The 13,678-nt window shown below is 34.0% G+C and overlaps 1 protein-coding gene across 1 annotated transcript; it reads right to left on the minus strand.

Moving 5' to 3' along the window:
- Positions 1–5,545: 5,545 nt before the first annotated feature.
- Positions 5,546–13,366, minus strand: LOC116139324 (WD repeat-containing protein 3). Its single transcript, XM_031425003.1, has 12 exons — positions 13,115–13,366; positions 12,438–12,653; positions 11,225–12,346; positions 10,276–10,398; positions 9,746–9,927; positions 9,402–9,633; positions 9,045–9,254; positions 8,096–8,224; positions 7,284–7,352; positions 6,716–6,838; positions 5,982–6,032; positions 5,546–5,900 (listed from the first exon to the last, which is right to left on the minus strand). Exons 1-12 carry the CDS (start codon positions 13,349–13,351, stop codon positions 5,733–5,735), a joined length of 2,862 nt encoding a protein of 953 aa, XP_031280863.1. The 5' UTR covers positions 13,352–13,366; the 3' UTR covers positions 5,546–5,732.
- Positions 13,367–13,678: the final 312 nt, after the last annotated feature.

The raw sequence follows: 13,678 nt of genomic DNA on the forward strand, positions 1-13,678 counted from the left end.
AGGTGGCACGGGTAATACTGTCCTAGTGTGTAGAACGTCGACCAAACGTAAGGTCGGTTGTGGAAGCTCGATCGAGCATGCACTCAGAGACTCACTGTTGAAGCCGAGCTTGGCGTCAGATCGAGCAATAGTCTTCGAAGCCCGAAATGAGCATCGAACACTAGGGGTAGATGTTGTGTGGTTTTTCCGCCAAGCTCGGGCCAACACGAGGATATAGCTCGACCTAGAATGATCTTGGCAACTATGATTGATTGACATAGCATAAGCTCGTCGAGTCGTAGCTCGACCTAGCACAAGCTAGTCGTAGACAATCCGAGGAATCAATCAATCAATCAATCCCCAGATTACTTCAGATCTTGGATATCGCGGGAATAACTGAATCAACTGTTATCGTTGCGTGATCATAGCGCTCAATTGCAAGGATATCGAAATTGTGATTCAAATAATTTGTAATCCCCTTAATTTTGCTCTTTTCTTTATGTAAATCTTGCATATAAACCCCCTAAAACAATGAGGAGGGGGATACAAATTCTGGATAAAAACTACATGGTAAACTCTCACAACATATACAAAAAACACAGTGGACGTAGGCAGTTTAACTTCGCTGAACTACTTTAAAATTTCTCTTTGTCATTTACTTTCTGGCATTATCATTCACTCATTGCCGATTACTTGTAATCACGCACACATCAGTTCCGATCCTGACAAGGTCGATCGGATCTCGCTGGTTGGTGCATAATTTTGTATCAACAATAGATAACATTTTAAAAGCACAACAATTTGAATAGTAAAGTATATAAAAATCCAACATTTTTTACTGATTGATTTGAGTGTTTTGAACTATTAGATGAGTTGACTTTGCAAGTGGAGTCAAATGTAATACCCACATTCAGAAATATGATAGGGATTATTTTATAGTCATAGTGAATATATTTAACTAGATTTATGGAGGAATTCCATAAAAGTTTCAATAGGGGCAAAATAGTCATTTCACATAGAATCACGTGCTCAAGTGAAAAGTGAGTATGATAAATAGAATGTATTAAGTGTGCTAGCCATGAGAATAGAGTGGTAGAAAGATTATGGAAAATACACGTGTATATATATATAAGGCTTCAATTGACAAAACCCTAGCCATTCTCATCCCTTGAGCACGCCACCTTCTTCCCCCATTTCTCCTCAATTTCTTCAAAGTCTTCCAAGAGAATTACATGAGAATTCATGCCTAAGTGAATATATGTTCATTTTGTGGCTTTCTAAGCATGAATTAATGGATAAAGTGAGCAAAGGAAGCAAAGAAAAGGATTCTTGCAAGAAAAAGGTAAGTAAACCCAATCTAAGCTTTAATTTGAGTAGTATATGTGTAAGTTGATTCTTGGGTGTTTGTGTATGATGTATGATAAGAAGTATTGGCTGTTTAGATGTTTGTTTGATGGAGAATAATGTGTAGAATTTTAGCCAAGATGAGTAGTTATGTAGATGTGATGTTTTGGTTGAACTTTGGATGAAATTTTGACGAGTTGATGTTGGAATTTGGAAGTGTTGAATCCGGCCAAATTTGAAGTTAAGTTTGGTGAGTTTTTGCTCCAATTTTGGTGGATTTGGAGAGATGTGGAAGTGTGGCCAACCAAGTATTTGCATGTGCATGTGAATTGTTTGATGAAAATTCAAAGAAAAATGCATGCATGAGTTTGTTAACTCTTATTGAAGAAATTGTTTGAGAAATGAAAGAATTGGAGTTGAAAGGTTATGTTAGGCTTAACCAAGTGTAAGTTTTAGTATTCAAGAGTGCATTTTGTTATGGCAAAATTTAGAATATCACTTGGTCATGTTAGTTCAATGAAATGAATGGCTTTTAGTGCATAGTTCAAGCTGCTTGAACTTTTAGCATTAGTTTGAATGGCATATTGTATTTAGTCATTGAATTATGAGTTTTGAAACTTATGACTTTAGAAAAGTGATGGCCAGAATTGCATATTAAATTGTTGCAATAGTGTAGTATTGATGATAGAATAAGATGGGTGATTATATTATAATATTACAATATGCCACAATAAATTGTCAAGCTTGTATGCTTGAAATTAGAAAGATCATTCAAAGAATGGCTTGGCCAAATGAGTATATTGTTGTTTCTTGTTTTGAGATTAGCTATAAACAATATGTAATAAGTGATTTTATTGTATAAAGAATAGAAAAGCTTTCACAAGTATAAATAACAAAGAAACATCAAAGAAATAGAAGTTTAGTTTATGTATTAAATACATGACCATTTTAGAAATTGATTGGTATGAGTACAGTTTTCATGCCTTATTATATATTACAAGCTATGGAATTGTGCTAGAAGATCTTGAGACTATGTTGTATTGGCCAAGAGTTCAGTTAAGAATGTTAAAAAGAAGTTAGAATTTAGCCAAAGTATATATGTTGTGCCATATGTTAGATTGAATTTACAATGGTTGATATGGCAATATAGATTAATGTTTAGAATGTAGCCAAAAGAAAAGAAGAAAGAACGGCATGTATAACAATGTTGATGGTCATGTTAAGAGAATGAAAATTTATGGCATTAAGATTTGTATTTAGAAATTTGTACAAGACATGTTTGTTACATTAGAAAATATTAGAGAGTAGAATTTGTGAGAGATAATGTAATTGTGTACGTGTACATTTTACATAGCATGATAGAATTGAAGAATTACAGAATTATGTAGAAATTATAGAATCGCGTACGTACACACGATGCATAGAATTCAGAAATAAAGAATGAAATAGAAAATGTTTAAGTTAAGCGTGTTACTAGAATAGAACTTTGGGCTTTCCAGAAAAGTATAGAAATAAAAGCCTTAGAATTAATAGAATACATGCCAGAGTCAGACACGTATTTTGGGATCATGCATACACAGCATATAAATGCATGACATAGCATGGCATATATTTCAGAAATTTTAAAATTATTGGAAAATGTCTAGCTAGTTATTTTGCAGATTTACAGAGCATGTTTTCAGAGGGCTGTTGCGATGGGGAACCTGTGAGCATTTGCTATGTTAGCTAGTGGCAACAGAGATGCAAAAGTTTCCCACATGCACGCCGCCATCAATGAGCAGCCTCAGAATAGAAAACATAATTGTACAGTCCACTAGAAGTGCATGTGGATGAGGACTATACCCAGAAAGAATTTCAGAATATGCTTACACGGCCAATGTTCCAAATCCATGTCTCAGCGTAGTCCGATCGGCAAACCAAAACAGAAAACAGAAAGAGTTTCAAAAAGAAAGAAAAATAGAATAAGAAACAGAAAACAGAATGAGTTTTAGAAAAAAAGAAAAATAGAATAAGAAACAGAAAACAGAAAGAAAGAAAGAAAAATAGAATAAGAAACAGAAAACAAAAAGAAAGAAAAATAGAATAAGAAATAGAAAACAGAAAGAATTTCAGAGAAAAAATGAAAAGAATTTCAGAAAGAATTAGAAAAGAATTTTCAAAAAGAATTAGAAAAGAATTTTTAAAAAGAATACAAACATGATCATTTGCATATGCATTAGACATTTTATGTGCATTGCATCTTATGCATTTATGCATGGATTAAAGAGTTTATTTTATTATTGCATGTCTGACTAATCAAGAAAAGAAAATAGAAGCCCGTGAGAATAAAGAAGAAAAGAAAATAGAAGCCCATGAGAATAGCTAAAAAAAGAAAATAGAAGCTCGTGAGAATAGAGAAGAAGAAAAAAATAGAAGCCTACGAGAATAGAAAAGAAATTAAAGATATACAAGAAAATAACAGAAATTAGATTCATGCTAGAAAAGAACAGAAATTAGAAACATGACAAATAGCAAGGAAACTTAACGATTTGTTGAGTAGAGAAAGAAACAGAAAGTTATAATCTAGTAGAGAAGAGAAATAAAATGATAAATAATAGCACATCACTAGAAGGATTTAGAAAGATTTGAGAAAAATATAAGGCTGCTAAGTAGTACGCCTGGGAATAAAGAAAGAAAGCAAGCAGAAATTTAGAAGCAGTACAGCGAAAACAGGGACACTGGAGTTAGAGCATAGTTAGATTTGGTTTACTTACTGAGCATTTATAACTCACCCCGTTGCTTTCTTTATTTTGCAGGTATTAGATTATAGTGGTTGGGAGACGTCAAGCTGGCAAGATGATTACTCACACTGTCTCAATGAAGGAATTAATGTGGATTTATATATGTGAGAAATAATCATTGTATAATAGTATGTTATAACTGGATTAAAGATAAAAATTATAGATAAACACTCTTTTTTAAGCTAGCAATTATCTAGATTCTTTCTATATGATACTCAATGAATACTTGCCTAGTGAGATATTACATCAAAGATAAAAGACGAACATAAGAGGGGTAGTGAGATGGCAAAAGGTATAGTATAGTTTAAAGTTTTAACCTCAAAGTTTTGATTAACTGAATCAATGACAATTGTTAAAAGAAAAATTGGAGTTTAGACGTTGAGGGTGAGAGGGGGTTAGTTCTAATTAGGGATGGCAAGTTTCCCTGTGTGTACAGGTACCCACGAGTCCCTACCAAAGTTTTGGAGACGGGTCGGGGCAAGGATGGGAATGAAAATAATTAAGTATCAAAAAAATTATTTTAATTTTGTCTTAAAAATATATAACAATTTCTATTACCACATAACAATTTAAGGTAAAAAAAAAAAAAATTAAGAGTTTCAATACAATAACATTTTTTTATTCTAACATTATGTTAATAGAAATTATTCAATTATGATTATAGATTTATCATTCTAATATTATATTTTTAGTAATTTAAAGTTGAATAATTTAATAAAAATATTATTGGTGCTTATTATTGAATAAGTCAATAAGATACACTTTCAAATTTATCATGATAAAATATTAAAATAAAAAGAAAATAATTTTTTTATTTTTAATATTCAGGGAACGGTTCCCTGCCCGTTCGGGGATCGCTCCCCATCCCAGTTTTGGCCAATTCGAGGATGGGGATCAAATTTTCTTTTGGTGATGGGATGATGATCCCCACCCCTACCCCCCTTGATTGCCATCCCTACTTAGTTGCATTATAAACCCTTGATTGCCATCCCTAATTCTAATTCTTAGTTGCGTTATAAAATTTTCAAAAAAAGTACAGAAATACTGGATCCACAATCTTTTATCACAACCCTAATATAACAACTCATCATTGGTTAGTTCGTAAATAGATAATAAGACTCATACAAGCAAACAAAACTTATTTTACAAACTGACTAATGACACGCTACGCATAATGGTTGTGAGAGAAGATTATGAACCTAACTTACTCAAAAAAAAAATAATAATAATAATAAATAACAGCCACGAGTTGGGTCGGGCTGTTTGGACTTTCTACTCACCCAACAGAATTGGATTTGCACCTAAACAACCCAATACCAACACGATCACTGTGAAGACCCGACTCAACCCGATGTGCACTTTTTGTCTATTTCACTTTTGCTAACTACTCCCGAAAAACTCAAATTCACCAACCTTATAAATCATTGACATATGTTACAACAAACAAAACTTTAGAAAGGCAAAGCCCTCATTCTACATGCTTTGAGCTACAAGAAAATAATCAATTGCCATAAATTAGACATGCTCTTCCGACTCCCTTTTTCTTGAGCCAACCAATGCAGTTTATCATGTATGTTCAACTTGTGCAGCAGTAAGTATTCTATTCCTTCGAAATTTTACTTCTCAGCATCATGTCCAAGCATGTATTTCACTTGACTTTTTCTGTTTTTTCTTTTTTCGTTTTTCGGCTTTTGTGTCTGCCCTTGCTTCTAAACGTTTTGATTGATATGATCGGATTTCTTGTAACTTCACCTTTGCATCTTGGAAGAGTGCGTCTGACCTCAAAGCCATCAATTGCTGAAATCACAAATAAAAATTTAAACCTCAGGCTTATTTTTATCAGAATTCCTAAAATTATCCATAAAATCAACCACCCACCTTGAGATGATCCATTGCAGCAAGATTAAAACCAATAGTATCTTTCCGTTCCTGACACAAGATCACAGCCGCTTTAGTCATTGAGTGATCTTCAAATTTTTCATATGTATTATTTATCATGAAACAACCTGACTAATTGAAATCTTGAATAAAAGATAAAAGATGTGTCGTTAAAGGGCCACCATCATTTCAGCAAATTGATTAAAAACCCATTGATACAGCAAATTTAACACAATCATGGATATTACAATAATAGGTGATTTCCTCAGGCATCACAACAAAATTTCATGCAGCAAAATTCTTTGTAACAAGGAATAACATTCAATCAACGACAAAATTACAAGGAATTATCCTATTTGTAAAAAAAAAAAAAATATATATTAATTATTACAAAAGAATCGATAGATGTAACCACTGTACCCACATCAACAATATATAATTTTTTGCAAACATGCAAGCACACTTGGATAAGCAACATATCATCTTCATTTTTTATTTTTATTTATTTTTTATTTTTTATTTTTTTTGAATACCAGTTTTCATTGTCATATCCTACAAAAAGATATTTCGTCCAGAATTCAGAATATAGTGCAATTAAGGGAGCAATAGTGAGAAACAAATTTAATCAGGAGAAGTTCAGATTTTGGAATACTCAGCTAACATATTACAGTATTTCCAGTCACCTACACAAACGTATTCTAAACAGAAATAAGAAAAGAAAAACACATTGTTACCTTGACTCTTGCATATAGGAAGTCTTTCAGAGCAGTCAACACAGGTCTGGCTGCTGGGGTAGTAATTAACTGATTATGATGTATTTGCAATAGCACCGTAGCAACCCTGCAAACAAGCTCAACCTGCATATAAATTATAACAGTATTACAAATTATATTTTACCAAGATAATTAAACCCATAAAAATGAAATTTGCAAGGAATTTGAAGATAGGTCATAAACCTAAAGCAGAGACAGAAAGCTGCCAATGGAAACTTCCAAAATAGTTACCACAAAGTTTGGCCTTCCAAATTAAAAATCATCTGACTTCCATGTGACACAGTAAGCAAGAAATTTTCAGTTTTTTCATTTTTTTTTCAATAGAAAAATTGTATACAGTACCCAAACCAAATTCACAAGCATGTCAATGATCAAACTAAGAGTGGGATGGAATGCAGGGGTAAAAAATTAAGAATGGAAAGAAATATGACAGGCCATAACTTAATTTACATAACAAAAGGCAGTATATTCAATTGTAACACTACAAATGCCAAAAATTCTGTATATTCCAAAGTGCGAATAGAATAACCTTATCAGGATTAGAAGCCCAATCCTTCAAGTAAGACAGAAGCTTCAGAGCATCTGCAAATGGTAACGCCTGAACAGAAAATAAATATCAAACTTTCAATTAGAAATTGATCAACAGTAAAAATGATAAATGGATTACCTCAACAATCCAAGAACTACTGTAAAAACTATTTTTACTCACCCAATGAGAAAATATGTGAATTTTTTACATGCCTGACAAAAACTTTTTTGACTTTTAGAAGCAAAGGTCCAATTTTTCTTCCTCTTCTTTTTCTCCTTTGTCTGATTAGCAATGGTTTCTGAACCCACATAGTATGAGACTATTATAGATGCACTGGATTTCTTACTAGTTTATTTATTTATTCCGAGTAAGCCAAAAACGAGCATCTTTGAGGTAGAGAGGGAAAAAAAAAATACCAAACTCCAACAAAATAAAAATTTAATTGTGGTGACAGTGATGAGATATAAGCTAAATACAACATTTTGATAAGCACCCTAACTTGGGCAACTTACATATGCAGAGCACTTAATCTAGAGCTTCAGTTGAAACATGGGAAATGCAGACCCAAGGTATTAAATAAGCTGATAATAAAACTAACCTACAAAAGGTTACTAGTCAACTACATGAATACTCATCAAGAGCAATTTACGAAAAGCATTGTACTCTAGATTTTCGTCAAGCACAAAATTGTAAATAATTTAGCACACTGAAATTGATAACATTTGGTTCCCCCATTTATATTGCTTTCTTTTTATCCAGAGAACAGAATACTAAGCGGGATGGCAAGAAATGAATGAAGCGCTATTGCTTACCAGCAAGGTCTGCTCCAGATCATTAGTGTTAACATTTGAGAGCGTACGGAGAACATAATCTGAGGGAGACAGCCCAAGCATTCTTATATCTGGTTGAAACTCAGCAACATTTCCCCTGGTTTTCTCTTCCTGAAAATCACAAAAATAAAGTATCAAATGCAATAAAAATGTTATAAGTTACTGTTAAAGTCGGCCCATATTTTATTATAGCAACAGTATTTTGAATACGAGATTGGCATCACGCTGCCCACTTCCATACACTTCATCTGCATTATATATATATATTTTTTCTCTGATCTTTCTTGAAAGTACTGAGTTCTAATAGAGACATATCATTGAATCTTACAGCCTTTTGACTCAAGGTCCTAGATTATCACAGAACTGATACCAGTTTTTGGAACTCGAAAAAGTAAAAAATGTGATACAGACAGGACAACAAAGTAGGCAGAAAGCAAAAACTTATGGGTAAGACCGCGTAGAAAAGAAATAAGAAGACGACTGGATAAGGTTTCTTAAAACTACAAACTTAACAAAAAGCACTAGTAATTGCAGATTAACATAGAGAATTTAAAGCAAAAATTGTGAGCATTTGATCCTAATGATTAACATATTTATGGAAAACAATGCTTTTTTAAGAGCAATAACAAGGACACTCAAGACTTAAAATTTGTCTTAAAAAAACAAGATAAAACTAATTATTTGACTGTGCAACCTGAGGGAAACTGCTCATGAACTCCTATCTTACCTCTCTTCATTATGATAGAGGGAGTTTCATCAAAGAGGGTAAAAAGCAGTACAGTGCACAGTAACTCTTTCTTCTCTGATAAGTGTTGCAGTGGTTCTTTCATAAGGGAACATTAGTACCTCATAAGACTTAGGAGAAAACAGTGCAAGCACAAATCAGATCAGGATGTGCTATGGTTGCTAGATAAAAGGAATGTTACTATACCTCATGTTGAGCAATACGATCCAATTCTTCTTCTGCTATGTCTAGAGCTTCAATAATCAAATCAGATGCTGTAAGGGTTTCTTGAGTTTTCTTCCCAGCTAAGGCCACTGCTCCCTCTTCTGGGATTTCTTCCTTGGGTGCATACCTGTTTTCTATTGCAGTGTCAAGGTCAGACTCAAACATTTCCTCCAGCCTCTTTTCTTTCTCTTCCTGCATTTTCAGGACTCCACTCAGGCAAAAATTATGGAAAAAATAAAAAAGCCAAAGCTTAACATGATTGCAATCAGGAGAAAGGAACAACAGCATCACTTTCTCAATACCACATTATCACTGTAACACTCAGAGACAAGAAAGTACCTCAATGAAAAATGGCTCTTCTGTACGATCCCAACGACGTATAGATCGGTCATGAGATCCTGTGACAATAAAATCACCACGGTTGCTGATCGCAAGACACCAAACATCAGCATGATGTCCTTCTAGAGTTAAAAGCAACTCAAACTTATCAGCATCCCAGTATTTGACAAGGCGATCTTTCCCAACACTAAACATGTAATGGGTATTGCGCACAAATTGCACCGCCATAACACTGCCACAGAAATAGGTTGTTTAAACAAATTTACTCCAAGTTCTACTGTGGCACTATTCAAATTCAATATACTAGAACCTAATCTCATTATTCATTTATATAAATGCATCACCTATCAGCATGAGCAAAAATGGATTTATGACAGTCACCAAAATCCAACCCCCAAATCTTCAAATTTTTGTCTGCAGAGCCAGTCACAATCAGATCTCCATCTGATGAAATATCCATGCATAGGACAGGCAACTTATGACCATATAAGGAAATGAAAAATTTGAGTGAATCCATAAAAAACACCTGAAAGAAAAATGAACGTAAATGCATCAGCAACGCAACATGCTTATGGTAACAAGAGAAAAATGAAGTCATAATGAGAAGATACTCTTAACAACAAACATAAAGATAGGAAGATTATTACAATGAAACAACCTAATTCATATTTACAAGTCCTGTATGAGAAAAGACTTATGTTAGACAGAAGAAGCTATGGAAAACAGAACATATTTTTTTAAAGATTCAAACCAAAAAATTATAAATTAGATATTCTTACCATAATCCCACATATTGAAAGCAATACACAAGTCAAACCAAAGAAACAACTAAAGTAAAAATTCAAATTGGGCACTATTAAAGAAAACAATAAACCTTCACTGTGCAGTCCAAAAGTGCAGCAGCAATATACTTAGCATCAGGACTAACAGCAACAGCTAGAACATCATCATTCATCTTTGTAGTCCTTAGATTTGACAACAAGAGAGGCTTAGAGTCCTGTGAACCAACAGAATCAATTTAGCATTCTAACATATCATATACTAAAAATGCTAGAATCTCAAATCTCTATCATATTACAAGCAAATGTTTCAGGCATGAGCTGCTTTGATTTATCTGCAGATATTATAGAAGTGCGAAAAAAAAAAAAAAAAAAAGGATAAACAAAAAATGAAAAACAAGCCACCTGGGCGGTTTGGGTTGGGTTTTAGGAAACCATTCAGGTTTTAACAGGTAGAATAAACCCAAGTCGTAATTCATTTTAGGTTGGTCTAGGTGTAATTTTATCATACCAAAAAAATGCAAATTGAACAAAAATATATAAATTTGTTAAAAAATAAAAACAGGTATCAATCTATATCTCTAGGGTCAATATATTTATTGACTTGCAAAATTGATTTGTTGAATTACATTTTAGTGAACCTAACTTTTCTAGCTTAGTTTGGATAAGGCCAAAACTCATCCAAATCAAACAGTACACATCCCATAAACTATAAATGTCATAGATGAAAATTACATCTAACATATGATAAGGTCCCAAGTCATGTGTCCTCCCCTATTCGTAAAAGAACATAAACATCCACAAGTATCAAGAGAAGATAAAATTTGAATTCACTTATCAACTCTCTCTCACATATATAACTTTTTTTCTCACGCACTTAACCAAAGGAAATATTTCAAATATACTCTCTCTTAAATAAAAGCACCCAAATAGAACATGAATGTTCTCTATACATTATCATCACACAGTATTATGCTCTGCTTTTAGTTCCCAGAACACAGAATTGGCAAATTAAAATACCGCAGGAGAAGGTATATATCACACCTGACCAGGTTTCTGTTTGAATTGATACTCCCAGAATTTAATATCATGATCTGCACTTCCTGTCACAAAACAATCTTCATTTGGAATGGACGCAATCCACTGAATGGAGCCCCCATGGGCCTCCACTACTTCAATGCAAGTACCACTTCCAATGTCAATGATTTCTATAGTTCCACTTTTAGTTCCAACAAATGCATACTTGTTATTAGGAACAATCAGACCACAGAGTCCATATCCAGAATCAATAGTTCGCAGGCAAGAACCAGTACTAGGATTCCAAATCTTCACTGCATTGTGACTTGTTGACATCAAAAGAGTGTTGTCAGAACTAAGTGTAAGACTTCTGACATCAGAACGGTGTCCCGGTAGCTCAATAGCAAGTGTTTTTGCATTTGAAGAACTCTCAATAGAATAAAATTCCAATAAATTATTGTTCAAAGACAATGCTAAAGTAGCTAGTGAGCTCTTTGGTTTAATTGGACAGAAGGAAATGGAAGAGATTTTTTTACTAGCTCGAATCGTTTGAAGCAGTTTAAAAACATCAGGAACTGTAACCACAAGGTTATTCCCATCCTCTTGAACTCCATGATTTGTGTCTCCATTTTCAGTTATTTCAACTGCCCCTTTTGTAGATTTCTTTTCTTTCTTCCGATGAATCCTACGTTTTGCTTTACGCTTTGCTTCAGCATCATCCAATACACGGAATATCTCAACTGTCTTCCCAGCCACTTGAGATGCCAGTAAATCTCCAGACTTACTGAATCTCACAGTTGCAACCCGATCTTTGTTTTGTCGCTGAATTTCACCAAAGTGCTTCAAAACTTTCCATTTATCTTGAGAGGCTGTATCAGCATTGTTCAATTTTTCATTTCCTTTGAAATCAGATATGGATTTCCCGTAAATTAAGTCATGCTTAACAGTATAAAATCTAAGTTCCACATCTGCTGAACCACTGACCAGGTATCTTTCCTCAGGATCAACATCTATGGACCATATTTCACTATGATGACCACTAATTATTTGCATACAATGCTGGGTTTCTAGATCCCACACTCTTAAAAATTTATCCTTGGAAGAACTAACAAGCTTTTTACCAGCATCCAAAAAAAGGAGGTCCGTCACCTAGAAGACATAAAGAACCCATATCAACACAAAAACAAACTCAGTAACAATCCAAAATATGGGGTATAGATAGAATGCTGAAATAACAAACCTGATCACGATGCCCACGAAGGCGAAAGAGACCTGTCTCACCAACCACATCCCATAATATAACATCATTATCTTTGCTTCCAGATGCAAGCAAAGAGCCAAGCTTGTTATACCGTAAAGCTGTGACAGCCCCTTTATGTCCATTCAATGTGGTCTCGCAGGTTCCCTTGTCACTATCCCAAATTCTTATACTACCATCTGCATACCCACCTGCCAACTACATTAAGAACAATTTTTCAAATTTAAGAATTAAAATGAAATTAAAAAAAAAGATATGTTCCAAAAATTACAACCGTCAAATTTTTTAAAACTTGTAGAAAGACTAAAAAAAAGGCTAACTTCCATTAAAGTTTATTTGTTCCTTTTTTTGGGGAAATTTAATTGAAATATCATGAAGTTCGGCCACATAAATCCCAATTCACTAGTTTCAAAATTCGTCAGAAACCTCCTCGAAGTTAAGGAAACAATCATTTTTTTTCTCCTAAAATCATCGCACACCTGCTCAAGTTTCATGAAATTTATCAAAAACCTCCAATACAAAGAGCCTCTATGTCTGCTTTCCAAATAGATGGGTCCACCAGTAATACAAATCAAATTTATTCATTTTTTTTCTTTTTTCATCATCGACTTTTCTTGTCTCCTAAGCAACAAAACATAAGCTAAGTAAGAAATACATACCAGAGAAGAAGGTGAAGAGGCTAGAGAGGTGACAGCGAGGGAGGGACCGGCTCGTGAGGAGGTAGAAGTGGCTAGGGATTTGGTGCAGACACCTTGACGGACGTGCCAAACTCCGACTTTCTCAAGAGCCGGAGCGAGCAAGTGCTTGCCTGAGCTGTCATATGTGATGTTTGAATCGACGGACACTATCACTCCAAAGGCAGCCGCCGGTTCGTACCTTAGGTACGCCTTCACCATGATTGTGTTCAAATGATGTTGAGCGAGGTTTTTCAAGGGTTTAACGGGTTTATGTGTTTTGTCTCATAGTCATGGGTCAAATCCTAAGGCCCAAATTTAGGCAATTGGAGGATTATTCTTTGGGCTAAGAATAAGCCCAAACTATCACTGAATTTCAAAATGTTAAGGAGCTCCTCTCACATGTTTTTTCCTTTATGATATTGCTGACGTGTATCGTTTTAAAATCTCAATTGAATTTTCATCATAAATTTATTTATTATAAGATTCTTTAATATTAGGAAGGTAAAGAGGTGAAAGTTGAAATACAACTACCTCTGGTTAAGTGGT

This window comes from Pistacia vera, unplaced genomic scaffold, assembly GCF_008641045.1.
Source record: "Pistacia vera cultivar Batoury unplaced genomic scaffold, PisVer_v2 Contig35, whole genome shotgun sequence".
Lineage (NCBI taxonomy): Eukaryota > Viridiplantae > Streptophyta > Magnoliopsida > Sapindales > Anacardiaceae > Pistacia > Pistacia vera.